The sequence below is a fragment of the Catharus ustulatus genome, chromosome 27 (genome assembly GCF_009819885.2).
Source record: "Catharus ustulatus isolate bCatUst1 chromosome 27, bCatUst1.pri.v2, whole genome shotgun sequence".
Taxonomy (NCBI): Eukaryota; Metazoa; Chordata; class Aves; order Passeriformes; family Turdidae; genus Catharus; species Catharus ustulatus.
Window position 1 is genome coordinate 1,604,733 of NC_046247.1, and position 16,940 is coordinate 1,621,672.

The 16,940-nt window shown below is 46.2% G+C and overlaps 1 protein-coding gene across 2 annotated transcripts in view; it reads left to right on the plus strand.

The window, feature by feature from the left end:
- The first annotated feature begins 1,287 nt into the window (after positions 1-1,287).
- Positions 1,288-16,940, plus strand: part of PPP3CC (protein phosphatase 3 catalytic subunit gamma) — a 39,043-nt gene continuing 23,390 nt past the window's right edge. For both annotated transcript variants that reach the window (XM_033081474.1, XM_033081475.1), the window contains exons 1-2: positions 1,288-1,351; positions 16,089-16,286. In XM_033081474.1, the coding sequence (XP_032937365.1) occupies positions 1,300-1,351; positions 16,089-16,286 (250 nt within the window). In that variant the 5' untranslated portion in view covers positions 1,288-1,299. The remainder of the gene's footprint in view (positions 1,352-16,088; positions 16,287-16,940) is intronic.

Genomic DNA, 16,940 nt, shown 5'->3' on the forward strand with positions numbered 1-16,940 from the left:
AGCCCCCAGCCTGCCTGGCCTTTGCGGCTCCAAAAACCCTTCCTTAATATATATTTATATATTATTATTATTGTTTTATTTTATCTGAACTATAAACGTGGCTGGGAGGTGTGGGATTCCTCTCCAGCTCACACGAGCCAGGCTTCTGGCAGCGTTTGTGTCCTTGTATTCCTACCCTACATTATACAAAAAAAAAAAAGCAAAGTTTGCTTTTCTACTTTTTTTGCTGTTTTCTACACCATTTTCCCCCCCATCTTCTCTGTAATTTTTAGAAACCCTGTGGCAGCTAAAGAAATCAAATCATGACATGTGTTTTATAAAAAAATTAATGTTTTATTAAGCAAGGAAGGTCACAGTGAGCATGGACTTGCTCCTGCTCATCAGCACTTCTGGGTGGGCTCTTTTCTGCTTTTTTCTTGTCTTTTACTAAATAGCTGAAACCTGAGTTACCTCAGAAAATGGTGCTGGATGCGGTCATGGAATTCCTGGAATGGTTTGGTTTGGTTTGGTTTGGTTTGGTTTGGTTTAAGCACACCCAGTTCCACCCCAGCCCCTCCTCACCCTCACAGCCAGCAATTTCCCATCCAAACTTAATCCTCCTCCATCTTCAGGAACAGACCATCAGCTGTTTTTCCTTTCCCTCAGAAATTTTCTATCTAAGGAATATCAGCTCTGGAGCCGGGCTGGAAGAGCTGGGGGTGTTCAGCCCAAAGGGGCTCCAGAGAGCCGGAGAGGGATTTGGGATAAGGGATGGAGGGACAGGGAATGGCTTCCACTGGGAAAAAGGAGAAATTTAGGTGGGATATTGGGAAGGAATGAGGGTGAGGAGGTGCTGGGATGGAATTCCCAGAGAAGCTGCCGCTGGATGCCTGAAAGTGCTCAAGGCCTGGCTGGATCCACCTGGGACAGTGAGAGGTGTCCCTGCCATGGCAGGGGCGGCACTGTCTGACCCTTACAGTCCCTGTGCGCTCCCACCACTCTCCTCCCTCAGCGCCATCCCCTCACTGCCCCCTCACACCCGCCGCCATGTTGCCCCCCCGTTGCTTAGCAACGCCCCCTTCCCCTCCAAGATGGCGGGCGGGGCGGGGCGGGCGTGGCGCAGGCGCGGGGGGCAGAGGGCGGAGGGCGGTGTGGCGGCGGCGGCGGCGGCGGCGGGGGCGGCACGGGGGGGAGCGCAGCGCCGCGGAGCCGCCGCCGGGGCAGCCCAGCGGGTCCGCCGGGAGCACCCGCGCGGCCCCCGCTCCGCGTGAGGGGCACGGCGGGGGTGGGAGCGGCGGTGCCGCCACCGCCACCGCCACCATGTCCGGGCGCGGCCACAACAAGCTGCCGACCACCGAGCGCATCGTCAAGGGTGAGGGGGCGGCGAGGGCGCCCCCTGCCTGCGCGGGGGGCGCGGGGGGTGAGGGGGGAGAAACGGGGGGCGAGCGAGGCTTGGGGGGTGGTCGCCGAAATGGGGGAGCGCTGAGAGAGAAGAGGGGAATGTGCTCGGTTTGTGGAGGGGCTTCTGGTTTGGGGGAGGCCGGAGAAAAGGGGGGGAAGCGTGGTTTGATTTTATGGGGGAGCCCTGAGAGAGGAGGGGGCAGCGTGGTGAAAGGGGGTGTCCCCAAATTGGGGGAGCGTGAAGAATAAAGGGGGGCAGACTTATTTTTTGGGGGGGTTTCCCCCAGGTTGGAGGAGCTGGAATAAAGGAGAGGGAGGGAGCGTGGTGTGGGAGGAGGGGGAGCCTGGTTTAGGGGGATTTTCCCCAGAATTTTGGGGGGTAGGCCTGGTTTAGGGGGGGGGTCCCCAGATTAGAGGTGTCCCCCCCACCCCAGCTGGGGATACCCCCAGAAATGGGGGGCGATACCTGGTTTGGGTGGGGGGATCCTGCTCTGGAAGGGGACTCTGATTTGGGGGGGGGTCCCCAGATTGGGGGAACCCCTAGAAAAGGCGAGGACAGCGAGATTTTGGGGGGTTTGTTCTGGCAGGGCACCCCCATTAAAGGGGGTAGGAATGGTGGGGAGGGGGTGTTTGTGGGTGACCCCCCCTTTGAGGAGGACTCTGCTTTTGGGGGTGTTCATCCCCTGAGTGAGGGGAGATTGAGGGGTGCACCCCCAGTCTGGAAAATAGAGGGGAGAGCATAATTTGGGGGGGTGATCCCCAAAAAAGAGAGAGGAGAGGGGAGGCCTGGATCTGCTGGAGATTTGGGGGTGCCCAGTGGGACACCCCCCCTGTGGGGACACCCCCCCTGTGGGACACCCCCCCTGTGGGGACACCCCCAGTTCTGTCAGAATTCTCTGCAGAGGAGCCTTGAGTTTGGGGGGCATCTCTGTTTTTTGGGGGTGTTTTTAGGGTGTCCCCTCCCTCCATTCTGTGAGAGTGACAACAAGGGTGACAACAAGGGGACATCCCTGTTGGGGATCCCCATCCTGCCATCACAATCACCCCCCCAAAATCCTCACCCCCAGCCTGAGGTGCTTTGGGTAGAACCCCCATGAGGATTTTTGGGGAAGGGGCGGTGAGACCCCTCCCTGCCCCTCATCCCGGTGTTTTTTCCTCCCCCAAATCCTGCTCCATGTCCAGCCGCTGCCAGCTGGCCCCCTGTGCGGCCCCGTTATAGTAGGTACTATTTTGGAAAGAGCAGAAGACACCGAAGCAGTTAATGAGGAGAGAAATACGTTAGCAGAGAAACTCCTGGATGGCGAGAAGAGGAGGAGGAGGAGGAGGTTTGGGGGGATGCACATTTCGCTGCCCTCATTGATCCGCTGCCATCCTCATCCCCACGCACCGGGAGCATCCTCTGGGTGCCTCAACTTTGGCCGGGAGGCTCCAAGTTACACAATCACCCCGTTATTAAAGCTCCTCCCGCCATGGCTTCCATCATTCCAGGCCGCTGGAAAAGCAGATTCCCCAGGAATGGTTGTGATCCACCCTCACGGAGCTGTACCCACCATCCCTTCCCCTCTACATGTGTCCGAGCCTTTTTTTTTTTTTTTTTTTCTCCCCTCTCCATTATTTTTTTTTTTTTCCTTTTTAGCCTTTAGCCTGTCATGTGGCCGATCACATGTTTGATGTTAATAACCTCAAACCCAGGGAAAGGGGATCCGGGAAGCTCCACGGTGGGAGGGTTTCTTTTTCTTTTTATTTTTTATTTTTATTTATTTTTTTGTAGGAATAATCCCAGAGCGCTCAGGGATTTTTTTTGGGGGGGGATCCAGGGTGTTCCCAGGGCCGTGTTTGTGCTGTGGTGATTTGTAGGTCTCCCTGTCTGTAAATCTCCTGCTAAATCCCAGGCAGCTGCCTGTGTTTAGGTTGGCCTTGTTCAGGAAAGGTAATGTCAATGCAGCCATTATGATTCAGCTGAGTCGGCTCTCTCAATTTTCCTGGAGCTTCCAGATCCCTGGAATCCCAAAAAAAAATCCTGCAAATCGCTGTCATTAATCCTTAACCAGGTAGGGTGGAAACTCCTCCAAAATCACCCCAAAAATCCACGTGAAATTCCCCAAAAATTGCTTTATTCCCTCCCAGGTGCTCTGTGGAAATTTGGGTTGAAACATCTCCTCCTCAGGTCAGGGTTATTGTTTAAAGGTGGTGGCATTGTTCGTGGTTATTAATAATTAAAAGCTGAAGATAAAAGCTCATTTTGTGCCGTGGAAAATGCCTGCAGTTAAGTAGGATGTGGGATTTTAACTATGTTTAACCTATATATTTACATCTCCAGGGCCCTGCAGAAGGCCTTGGCTGTAATTACATTTAGGCAGAGGAAATGCAGTTTTGGGCTGAAACTTGTGCTGGGGGAGCTTCATTATTAAATTGCAAATTTTGGGGTGTGTCAAGAATTTATTTTTATTAAAATCTTGAATTTTGAAGCAGGCCACAAATCGTTTTTTTTTAAATCTCCAATTTTTGGGTGCTTCAAGAAATTATTTTTATTAAAATCTTGGCTTTTGGGCTAGGTCAGGAACTGCTTCTTTTTAGGTCTCACGTTCTGGGATTTTTCAGGAGTTCCTAATTATTAATATCTCAAATTTGGAGGCAAGAATTGCACTTTGTAGCTTAGTTTTAGCAGCAAACTGATGCTTGATGATGATGGACACTGTTAATATCCAAATTTTTGTCTCCAAAGAGCACTTTGAAGGTTCTGCTGGAAATCTGAGGGTTTAGGATTGTCTGCATTAGCTCAGGGTGTTTAAAACAAACCTGCAGAGCTTTTCTGCTTGAATTTAATGTTCATTTTTACCTTGAATTTTCTCTGCCTGCTCCATTCTTCCTGCTGGAAGGGAAGCAGAGCTGTGTCCAGTTCCATCCATGACAAATCCTTTAAAAACTCTGGATATTGCTATTTAGACACAAAAAAACCACTGGAATTTTTCTCCACCCCTGAGTTTATTTTGTGTATCACAGACAAAAACGTTGGGAAAGCTGCTGAGCAGCCAGGATGCTGTGCCCTCATTTTGGGAGTCAGAGCCATCCCAAATTCCTGGTGCAGGCTGGGATTCCTGAGGTGGAATCCCTGCTTTTCTGAATCCCAGGAGCTGTGGGCTGGCTGCTGGAAACAGAAATTTCCCAATTTGTGCTTTGCTGTCCTTCCTTGAGGATTTCCAGGCACCTTTCTCCATGTCCAGGGTGGTTTGTTTGGTTTTTTTTTCCCAAATTGATCACATTTAAAGAGTGTGGATGAAATTTTAAATCCCCTGATGTGCCTGAAATTTCAGCTTTGTGTGGGAACCTCCTGGATGTGTTTGAGCAGGGAAAGGAATTTGGATGGAGGGACAGGGCAGAGAGAGAAGGGATTTCCACTACCAGAGAGCAGGGAGAGGTGGGAGATGGGGAAGGAATGAGGGTGGGGAGGGATGGGATGGAATTCCCAGATTTGCTGGGGCTGCCCCTGGATCCCTGGAATGTCCAAGAATTCCAGGTTGGGATAACCTGGGACAGTGGGACCAAATGAACTTTGGGATCCCCTCCAACCCAAATCATTCCAGGGCTCCATGTGCTGCTTGGATGGGATTTTGGGGAGGAATTCCTGGCTGGGATGGGATTCCCAGATTTGCTGGGGCTGTCCCTGGATCCCTGGCAGTGATCCCTGGATCAACCTGGGGCAGTGGGAGGTGTCCCTGCCATGGCAGGGGGTGCAGTGATGTGATTTGGGGTGCAGTGAGATGATTTGGGGGTGGAATGGGGTGATTTGGGGTGCAGTGAGGCAGTTTGGGGTGCAGTGAGATTATTGGGGGTACCATGAGATAATTTAGGGTGCAGTGACATAATTTAGGGTGCAATGAGGTGATTTGGGGTGGAATGAGATTATTTGGGGTGCAGTGATGTGATTTGGGGTGCAGTAAGATGATTTGGGGTGCAGTGAGATGAGTTGGGATACAATGAGATGATTTAGGGTACAATGAGATGATTTTGGGGTACAGTGAGATAATTTGGGGTGCAATGAGATGATTTGGGGTACAATGAGATGATTTAGGGTACAATAAGATGATTTGGTGTTCAGTGAGATGATTTGGGGTATTATGAGATAATTTAGGGTGCAGTGACAAATTTAGGGTGCAATGAGATTATTTAGGGTACAGTGAGATGAGTTGGGGGTGCAGTGAGGCAGTTTGGGGTGCAATGAGATAATTTGGGGTACAGTGAGATGATTTTGGGGTGCAATAAGATGATATGGGGTGCAATGAGATAATTTGGGGTACAATAAGATCATATGGGGTACAATGAGATGATTTAGGGTACAATAAGATGATTTGAGGTACAGTGAGATGATTTGGGGTACAATGAGATAATTTGGGGTGCAATGAGATGATTGCACACCCCCTTTCCCCCCAGCCCATTCCACAATCCACACCTCCCTGCTCTCCCTGCCCCATTTCCCCCCCAGCCCAGGATTTTTTTGGGAACTTGAGGAGCTCCAGTGACCCCTCCAGCACTTTCCCCCTCAGCCCAGCTGCAATCCCAGCCAAATTCTCCCTCCTCTCCCTGTTCCTCCAGAGCTGCTGGATGTGAATCCCACAGGATTTTATTCCACAAGGCCCTGGGGAACCCAAACCCAGCCTCAGATCAATCTCTGCCTCCTCAGAGAGTTCAGAGGCTGTTCCAGTTCATCTCGCTGCCTGAGGATGCTTTTTTGGAAGTTTAAAAAATTAAAAAATATTCAGCTTCCTTCCCACCTTGTTTTATTATTATTTTTTTAATATCATTACAACTCTGAACTTGGATTTTCTCCAGGTTGGGAGATGTTGGGGATTTTTCATCAAGGAGCGAGCGCCGATATGAAAATCAAAATTTATTTTTTAATTAAATATAAAGGAGATTGTGGGGGGTTTAAACTCGCTGGTTGGTTTGGCTTGTTTGGTGTTGATGTTTTGCAGGAATTAGGGAATACCTAAGGGGGGGAAAAGGAGCTAAAAATGGAATAAAGGCCAAGGTCCGTGTGTGTGCTGGGACATTGGGATGCCAAGGGAAAAGTGTGAATGCCTCCAGGGTCAAGACGTGGAGGGGGATCCCTAAAAAGCAAATTGTGTCATAATGCAGCAACTTGGCTGGGCAGAGCTGCAGGAGGAGTGGGGTGAGGCAGTCCTTGAGGCAGGGGTGCCATGGAATTACAGGAATTTCACCATTATAAGCAGCACAATTTTGATTTTAATTTTGGTCTGAACCCGAAGTGCGGCTTATAATGAGGTGTGGTTTATATGGACAGAGAATGAAAAGTTGCTGTTTTAGTTTGGAGGACAGGTGTGTGCTGAGAAAGGCAGAAATGGAGAATGGAAACCCCCTCCCTCCAAATTATTATCATTTTGAAATCAAGGGGCTCTCAGGCAAAGCTATGGGAATAGGAATAACAGTTCTATACTAGGGAAATTAAAATAGAAATACAGAATTCCAAGGAACAACCCCAAGCCCTGCCAGAGTCAGAATCCAAGCTGACAGCCGTCAGTCAGGCAGGGTGTTGGCAGCAGTCCCATCCCATGGTGGCTGCATCCTCCTGCAGTGACAGATGTGGCTCAGCAGTGCTCCTGGACAAGGTGCAGTTTCCCTCTGGAGCTCCAGGGATGATGTGGAAGGGTCTGGTTTTCCTCTGGGATCCAGTGGGAAAGGCTGCTCTGATGTTCCAAATCTCAGATTTGATCAGGGTAGGAAATGCTTGGCTCCTCCCCTGGCTGGAGCATCTCCCCATGGGATGATGGAATTTTATCAGCCATGCCCTGGGACTCAGTGGCCATGAACAGGAGAGATCTCCTGGAGGGAGGATGGGCTGTGGGAAGATAAAGAACACTGCCCCAGCTGGTTTATAAAATATTCCCCATTAATAGGAGATATCTCCTTTGGAAATAAAGAACACTGCCCCAGCTGGTTTATAAACCATGGCCATGAACAGGAGATATCCCATGGAGATAAAGAACACTGCCCCAGCTGGTTTATAAACCATGGCCATGAACAGGAGATATCCCATGAGATAAAGAACACTGCCCCAGCTGGTTTATAAACCATGGCCATGAACAGGAGATATCCCATGGAGATAAAGAACACTGCCCCAGCTGGTTTATAAAATATACCCATTAACAGGAGATATCCCAGGGATTTCCAGAAAAAAAAAACCAACAAAACTTTAAGTAATTGCAATATTGTTATTATTGTTAGGTATAAGCAGGAGAGATGCTTTGTTATCCATAAGTGGGATGTGCTGTGGGGCTGATTTTGTTGGATCTTGTGGATTTTCATCCCAAAAACGAATCCAAAATCAAAAATTTTGGGATAAATCTGCATTTTGGGCTCAAACTTCCAGATCCTGGGCCATGGAATTCCTTTAGGATGTTGTATTTTGGGGGAATATTTAATAAGAGGTACCCAAACCGTGTTTTTATTTAATGAGAGGTACCAAAAGGTGTTTTTTTTTAATAAGACATGTCAAGAGTGGAGAGAGGTACCAAAAGAGTGTTTTTTATTTAATGGCAGGTACCAAAAAGGTGTTTTTATTTAATGAGAGGTGCCCAAAGGGTGTTTGTTATTTAATGACAGGTACCAAAAGGTGTTTTTTATTTCATGGGAGTGCAAAAAGGGTGTTTTTTATTTAATGACAGGTACCAAAAAGGGTTTTTTTATTTAATGAGAGGTGTCAGAGGGGACAAAGGTGCCCAAAAGGTGTTTGTTATTTAATAAGAGGTACCAAAGGGTGTTTTTTATTTAATGACAGGTGTCAAAAGGTGGTTTTTATTTAATGGGAGGTACCAAAAAGGTGTTTTTATTTAATGAGACATGTCAGAGTGGAGAGAGTGATACCAAAAGGTGTTTTTTATTTAATGATGGGTACCAAAAGGTGGTTTTTATTCAATAAGAGGTACCAAAGGGTGTTTTTTATTTAATGGCAGGTACAAAATGGTGGTTTTATTTAATAAGAGGTACCAAAGGGTGTTTTTTATTTCATGAGAGTGCAAAAAGGTTTTTTTTATTTAATGAGAGGTGTCAGAGTGGACAGAGGGGTACCAAAAGGTGTTTTTTATTTAATGACAGGTACCAAAAAGTTTTTTTTTATTTAATGAGAGGTGTCAGAGGGTGTTTTTATTTAATGAGAGGTACCAAAAAGGTGTTTTTTATTTAATGAGAGGTATAAAAAGGTATTTTTTATTTAATGAGAGGTGTCAGAGGTGCCTCTGGGGCTGCACTCAAGGCAAAGCTGCTCCTCAGGAAGTAGGGCAGGGTGCTGGCTTAAAATAACCCAGCTCTGGGCTGTGCTGAAGGAGCTATTTAGGTAAATCCTGGGGTCTCACTGGGGGCAGAGCTGCTGCTCAGCTAAAGATAACTCCTGCAGATCTAAATTGGGCTGGGATCCTGCCCAGCCTGCCTGCTCTGCCAGGTATTCCCTGCCCATCCTCTTGTCTTTTCTGGCACAACCCTTCCTCTTCCTCTTCCTCTTCCTCTTCCTCTTCCTCTTCCTCTTCCTCTTCCTTTTCCTTTTCCTTTTCCTTTTCCTTTTCCTTTTCCTTTTCCTTTTCCTTTTCCTTTTCCTTTTCCTTTTCCTTTTCCTTTTCCTTTTCCTTTTCCTTTTCCCTCCCTTTTCCCTCCCTACTTTTCCCTCCCTTTCCTCCTTTTCCTCCTTCTGTTCCTCCTCCTATTCCTCCTTTTTTTCCCCTCCCCCTCTTCCTCCTCCTCCTTTTTCCTCCTCCTTTTCCCCCCTTCTCTTCTTCCTCCTCCTTTTTTTTCCTCCTTTTTTTTCCTCCTTTTTTTTCCTCCTTTTTTTTCCTCCTTTTTTTTCCTCCTTTTTTTTCCTCCTTTTTTTTCCTCCTTTTGTTTGCATACTTTTTTTTCGTCCTTTTTTTTCATCATTTTTTTGCCTGCTTTTGTTTCCTACTTTTTGTTCGGCCTTTTTTTTCCTCCTTTTTTTTCCTCCTTTTTTTTCCTCCTTTTTTTTCCTCCTTTTTTTTCCTCCTTTTTTTTCCTCCTTTTTTTTCCTCCTATTTTTTCCTCCTTTTTTTTCCTCCTTTTTTTCCCTCCATGTTTTCCATCCTTTTTTTCCATCAATTTTGTCCCACCTTTTTTTCCCTCCTTTTTTTCCTCCTCCTTTTTCCTCCTCCTTTTCTTCCTCCTTTTTTTTCTCCTCCTCTTCCTCCTCCTTTTCCTCCACCTTTTCCTGGCCACATCCCAACTCTGGCTGCCCCAGAACATTCCAGGGGGTTGTTGATCCCAGGATTCCCACGTGGATCAGCCCTTTCCCCCCAGAGTGAGATCCTGGAAGGACTCAGAGCAGGATTGAAATGGGATCCAGCAGCCCCTGGGCTGCCATGGCTGGGATTTGCCTTTCCCTGCTGTGCTGCAGTAATGATCTGAGTGGCTGTGCTGGAACCTTGGCAAACAGGGGCTGAATTTCCCTGCTGCCATCCAGGGATCCCCTCCTGCCTCCTCTGGGGAGCTTGTGTTTGAAAGTGCCTGCAGCTGCTTGCTCTGAACTTCTTCCTTTTCCTTTTTCCTTTCCTTTTTTCCTCCTTTTTTCCTCTTTTTTTTCTTCTTATTCCCTTCCTTTTTTTTCCCTTCCTTTTTATTCCCTTCCTTTTTCTTCCTTTCCTTTTTCTTCCTTTCCTTTTTCTTCCTCTCCTTTTTCTTCCTCTCCTTTTCCTTCCTTTCATTTTTCTTCCCTTCCTTTTTCTTCCCTTCCTTTTTCTTCCCTTCCTTTTTCTTCCCTTCCTTTTCCCTCCCTCCTTTTCCTCCCTCTGTTCCTCCTTTTTTTTTTCCTCTTTTTTTTCCTCCTTTTTTTTCCTCCTTTTTTTTCCTCCTTTTTTTTCCTCCTTTTTTTTTCCTCCTTTTTTTTCCTCCTTTTTTTTTTCCTCCTTTTTTTCCTCCTTTTTTTTCTCCTTTTTTTTCTCCTTTTTTTCCTCCTTTTTCCTCCTCCTCCTTTTTCCTCCTCCTCCTTTTTCCTCCTCCTCCTTTTTCCTCCTCCTCCTTTTTCCTCCTCCTCCTTTTTCCTCCTCCTCCTTTTTCCTCCTCCTCCTTTTTCCTCCTCCTCCTTTTTCCTCCTCCTCCTTTTTCCTCCTCCTCCTTTTTCCTCCTCCTCCTTTTTCCTCCTCCTTTTTCCTCCTCCTTTTTCCTCCTCCTTTTTCCTCCTCCTTTTTCCTCCTCCTTTTTCCTCCTCCTCCTTTTTCCTCCTCCTCCTTTTTCCTCCTCCTCCTTTTTCCTCCTCCCCCTTTTTCCTCCCCCTTTTTCCTCCCCCTTTTTCCTCCCCCTTTTTCCTCCCCCTTTTTCCTCCCCCTTTTTCCTCCCCCTTTTTCCTCCCCCTTTTTCCTCCCCCTTTTTCCTCCCCCTTTTTCCTCCCCCTTTTTCCTCCCCCTTTTTCCTCCCCCTTTTTCCTCCCCCTTTTTCCTCCCCCTTTTTCCTCCCCCTTTTTCCTCCCCCTTTTTCCTCCCCCTTTTTCCTCCCCCTTTTTCCTCCTCCTTTTCTTCCTTCTCCTTTTCCTCCTCCTCCTCGAACCCCACCGATGTCAGGGCCACCCCAGCTTTATTCAGTGCTGCATTTCTGGAAATAAATCGATTTTTAACCTCTGTAAAGTTTGTCAAACTGGAGAATCCCAAAGGGAGAGCTTTTCCAGAATGGAATTTCAGCTTTTTGGGCTCTCCTGGGTGATGCCCTGAGCTCACACCCCTGGCACAGGACTCAGCTCTGGGCTCATCAGCTCCATGACAGCCCCAGGAAAATCCGGATCAGGAGCCAAAGCTGAGCTGAAACTCCATGGGACCTCAAATTTTATCATTTCAGGGGTCTGGGGACACTCAGGGCCCACTGAGAATCTTTGAATCCACAAGTTTTTGATAGAATCTTGAATTTTATCATTTCAGGGGCTGTGAGGGTGCTCAGTGCTCACTGAGAATCTGAATCCACAAATTTTCGATGGATCTTGGATTTTATCATTTCAGAGGAGTTGGGGACACTCAATGCCCACTGAGAATCTTTGAACCCACAGATTTTTGATGGAACCTTGAATTTTATCACTTCAGGGGCTGAGGACACTCAGTCCTCACTGAGAATTTTTGAATAAACAAGTTTTTGGTGGACCTTGAATTTTATCATTTCAGGGGGGTTGAGGATGTTCAGTGCCCACTGAGAATCTTTTAATCCACAAGTTTTTGATGGACTTTGAATTTTATCACTTCAAGGGCTGGGGACACTCAGTGCCCACTGAGAATCTGAATCCACAAATTTTTGATGGAACCTTGGATTTTATAATTTCAGGAGGGCTGAGAATGCTCAATGCCCACTGAGAATTTTGAATCCACAAATCTTTGATAGACTTTGAATTTTATCATTTCAGGGGGCTGAGGATACTCAGTCCCCACTGAGAATCTGAATCCACAAAGAGTTTTTGATGCACCTTGGATTTTATCATTTCAGGGGCTGAGCACACTCAGTGCCCACTGAAAATCTTTGAATCCACAAATTTTTGGTGGAATCTTCAATTTTATCACTTCAGGACTTGAGGATGCTCAGTGCCCACTGAAAATCTTTGAATCCACAAATTTTTGATGAATCTTGGATTTTATAATTTCAGGGGTCTGAGCACACTCAGGAAAATCTTTGTGAGCTGCTGTGGTTTAAATCAGCCCTGTTCTAATCAACACTCCTGGCTTTAATCCTGGCTGCAGAGTTCCAGCTCCACCCTGTGGGACCAGCCCTGGACTTGGCAAAAACTCAGCTGGGGAATCCTCCTGGGCAAAATCACCTTGGGTTTGTGCTGGCCTCACTGTTCACTCCCAAATCCCATCATCTGCAAGATTTTAGGGAGCCAGGAGCAAAGAAAAAAGAGGAAATTTTAGGAGAAAATTTAGGAGAAAATGGAAATTACAACAATATTTTTATTTTTATTTTTATTTTATTTTTTATTTTTATTTTTATTATTATTTTTTAAATTTATTTTTATTTTTATTCTTTCAGTGTTTTATTTCTTCCCTGTCAGATGATGCTGAGGCACTGGGATGGTTTTTCCAAAAAAAATTCTGTGCCTGCCCCATCCCTCCAAGTGTTTTTTCAGCAATCTGGTGGAATGAGAATTGAAAGTTTTCCTACCCAAATAATTCAGGAATTCTGTGATTTTTCCATCCCTCCAAGTGGTATTTCAGCAACCTGGTGAAATGAGAATATCTTAAAATTTTCCCACCCAAACAATTCAGGAATTCTGTGATATTTCCTTGGGAGTGTGTGATTTTCCATCCCTCCAAGTGGTTTTTCAGCAATATTTTAAAGGTTTTCCCTCCCAAATAATTCAGAAATTCTGTGATATTTCCTTAGCAATGTGTGATTTTCTGTGTTTGAATTTCCATCCACACCTGTTTTTTTTTTTTTTTAGCCTTAAATTCACCTGGCTCCTGCTCCCAAATTTTGGGTGTCACATCTGGAATGGCTGGAGGGGGTTGGGGACAGATTTTTCAGATTTTTGCAGATTTTTTTTTCATCCCAGCCCTGAGTAGAAATCATTCCCTCAGCTCCTGCAGTGCAGGTATTTTTAGGGTTATTGTGAGCAGATAATTCTGCTTGTCCTACAAAAAAATGAAATCCAGGTGAGGATCAGAGCCAGCTCTCCAAACCAGGAGGAGTTCTGGATAAAACTGGGACATTTTCAAATAACCCCAAATCTCCTGGTTTTCCTGTAGCACTTCCTGGGCTGACAAGCACAACTCTGAAATTTTATTTTTTTTTAAATTTCCCCTCTTTGGGAATCTCTGGAGCTTCTGAGTGTTTTTTCCATAATTTTCAGGATTTATTTGGGATGTGTCTGCATTGCCTGGGTCACAGAGTTTTATTCTTGGAGTGTTGGGATATTTTAATAATTTTCAGGAATTATTTAGGATGTTTCTGCACTGCCTGGGTCACAGGGTTTAATTTCTTGGAATGCTGGGAGTGTTTTATTCTTAATTTTCGGGAATTATTTGGGATGTGTCTGCACTGCTTGGGCATTCCAGGAACAAAGGTCACAGGGTTTAATTCTTGGAGTGTTTTATTCATAATTTTCAGGAATTATTTGGGATGTGTCTGCACTGCCTGGGTCACAGGGTTTAATTTCTTGGAATGCTGGGAGTGCTTTATTCATTTTCAGGAATTATTTGGGATGTGTCTGCACTACCTGGGCATTCCAGGAACAAACTCTTGAACTGGCAGCTGTGGATGCAATAAAATCCAGTTTGTGTTGGTTTAGGCCTGGTTTAACTCTTTAACTGGCAGCTGTGGATCAGTAAAACCCAGCTCGTGGTGGTTTAGGCCTGGTTTAATCCTTAAAACCCAACTCATGTTGGTTTAGGCCTGGTTTAACTCTCTAGAGAATCTCTTGTGCCCCCTCTGTGTTTCCTCTGGGGGTTTTCAGGGTAAATCGCTGCTGCATTTGCATTTTAAAGGGAGCAGTGGCACAGCTCTTCTCACTGTGTTATTTGCCCAGTTCTAGCCTGGAAAATTCAATATATTTTGGCTTTCAGGTTGGAAAAGAGCTCCAAGCTGTGCCCAGTCCCCACCTTGTCCCCAGCCTAGAGCTCTGAGTGTCACCTCCAGGTGTTCCAGACCTCACTGGGCAATCCCTTCCTATATTTAACAACCATTTCCAGGAAGGAATTCCTGCTGTGCCCACCCTGAGCTCCCCTGTCCCTGTTCCTGGAGCAGAGCCCGACCTGGGGCTGTCCCCTCCTGGCAGGGACTTGTGCAGAGCCACAAGGTCCCTCCTGAGCCTCCTTTTCTCCAGGCTGAGCCCCTTCCCAGCTCCCTCAGGAATTCTCCAGCCCCTTCCCAGCTCCCTCAGGAATTCTCCAGCCCCTTCCCAGCTCCCTCAGGAATTCTCCAGCCCCTTCCCAGCTCCCTCAGGAATTCTTCACCCCCAGATTTTGGGGGATTTTGGGGATGCCTGGCCAGGGTGAGATGTTGTGGATCCCAATGGGCAGCAGAGCTCTCTGCACTTTTTTGGGGAGGTTTGTGCCTTGTCCCTGAGGCTGGGAGGGTGCTGCTGTGGGATAGGAGGATTTTCTTGGAGCTCTGGGTGGAGCACCCCAAAGCAAAACAAAACAAACCAAACCAACCCCCATCCCAGTGTATCCCAAAACAAACTAAACCCCATCCCAAACCAAATCCCATCCCAGCCACATCCCAAACCAAACCAAACCCCATTCCAGCACATCCCAAACCAAACCCCAGCACATCCCAAACCAAACCAAACCAAACCAAACCAAACCAAATCCTATTTCAGCACATCCCAAAACAAACCCCAACACATCCCAAACCCCATCCCAGGACATCCTAAACCAAACCAAACCAAACACCATCCCAAACCCCATCCCAAACCAATCTAAACCCCATCCCAAGCCAAACCCCAGCACATCCCAAACCAAATCAAACCCCAGCACATCCCAAAGCACATCCCAAACCAAACCCCATTCCAGCACATCCCAAACCAAACCAAACCAAACCAAACCAAACCAAACCCAACCCCATTCCAGCACATCCCAAAACAAACCCCGACACATCCCAAACCCCATCCCAGGACATCCTAAACCAAACCAAACCAAACCAAACACCATCCCAAACCCCATCCCAAACCAAACTAAACCCCATCCCAAACCAAACCCCAGCACATCCCAAACCAAACCCCATCCCAAACCCCATCCCAAACCCCATTCCAGCACATCCCAAACCAAACCCCATCCTTTCCTTCAATTCCATCCCAAATCCCATCCCAGCACACATTGGATTCCATCAAGATTTCCCAATATCTAAGCTTGGGGTGAAGCTTTTTGAAACCTTGGGGAAAAGAGAAGCAAATTCTGCTTTTGGGTTTGAAGCTTTTTGAGGCATTAGGGAAGAGCAAATTCTCCTTTTTGGGTTTGAAGCTTTTTGAAGCATTGGGAAAGAGCAAATTCTGCTTTTTAGGGGGTGAAACTTTTTGAGATATTGGGGAAGAAAGGAGCAAATTCTGCTTTGGGTTTGAAGCTTTTTGAGGCATTGGGGAAGAGCAAATTCTGCTTTTGGGTTTGAATTTTTTCAGGTGTTGGGGAAGAGCAAATTCTGCTTTTTAGGGGGTGAAACTTTTTGAGATATTTGGGGTGAAAGGAGCAAATTCTGCTTTTGGGTTTGAAGCTTTTTGAGATCTTGGGGTGAAGAGAAACAAATTCTGCTTTTTGGGTTTGAAACTGTTTGAGGCATTGAGGAAGAGCAAATTCTGGTTTTGGGTTTGAAGCTTTTTGAGGTATTGGGGAAAAAAAGGAGCAAATTCTCCTTTTTGGGTTTGAAGCTTTTTGAAGCATTGGGGAAGAGCAAATTCTGCTTTTTAGGGGGTGAAACTTTTTGAGATATTGGGGAACAAAGGAGCAAATTCTGGTTTTTGGGGGTGTGTGATTTCCTGATAAATAAAATAAATGAAATAAAAATTACACATGTTGATCTCCTACCTGGCTCTCTGCCTCCTGCTTTTCCTGGTCCTGTGCTATTTCCATGGAATCTACTCTGGTTTGGGGTTGGGAGGCAGCTCTGGGACAGGATTTAGTCTGCACCAAGTGAGATTTTAACCAAACTCAGATATCTCAGAGCATCATTTCAGCACAAACCCCATCCCATCCCATCCTTGCTGACTCCTTGCCTTGCTTTTGCAGCTGTGCCATTCCCTCCCACGCAGAGGCTGACTCTGAAGGAGGTTTTTGAGGATGGGAAACCCAGGCTGGATGTCCTCAAGAGCCACCTGGTGAAGGAGGGGAGGCTGGAGGAGGACGCGGCGCTGAAAATCATCAACGACGGCGCCGCCATCCTCAGGCACGAGAAAACCATGATCGAGGTGGAGGCTCCAATCACAGGTCAGGGGCAGCAAACAAACCCCAAATGTGGCACAAAAAATGTCCTAAAAATCAAAAAATCTGAAGTTAAAAAAAATCCCCAAAAGTGGGCAAAGTAACAGTGAAAAAATCAGGAAAAAAACAGAAAAAATTCAGAAAAAAATGAGCCTAAAACCCAGAAAAATGATCATATAGTCTCACCAAGAAATGCAAAAATCCCCTAAAAATTACACAAGAAATGGCAGGAAAAGTCCTAAAATTGACTCTGAAAAAAAAGGCCTCAAAATCCAGTGAGAGTCCAGGGATTTCTACTAAAAAAAATTCCACACAAACAGGAAAATGAGTGGGCAAAATGCCGAAGGAAATCCAACTTAAAATGCTCCAAAAACTGCAAACATCACACGAAAAGACCCCAAAAATCTGAAGTAAAAACCACCCAAAACCAGTCAAAATTCCAGTGATTGTTGAGAGAAAAATCAGAAAAAAAAAACAGAAAAAATTCAGCCTAAAAAGCCAGAAAAATCCCTGAGTATTCACACCAAGAAATGCAAAAATCTCCCAAAAATCACATGAGAAATGGCAGGGAAAGTCCTAAAATTGACACTAAAAACCAAAAGTGCCCCCAAAATCCAGTGAGATTCCAGGAAAATGGGTGGGAAAAATGCCAAAGGAAAT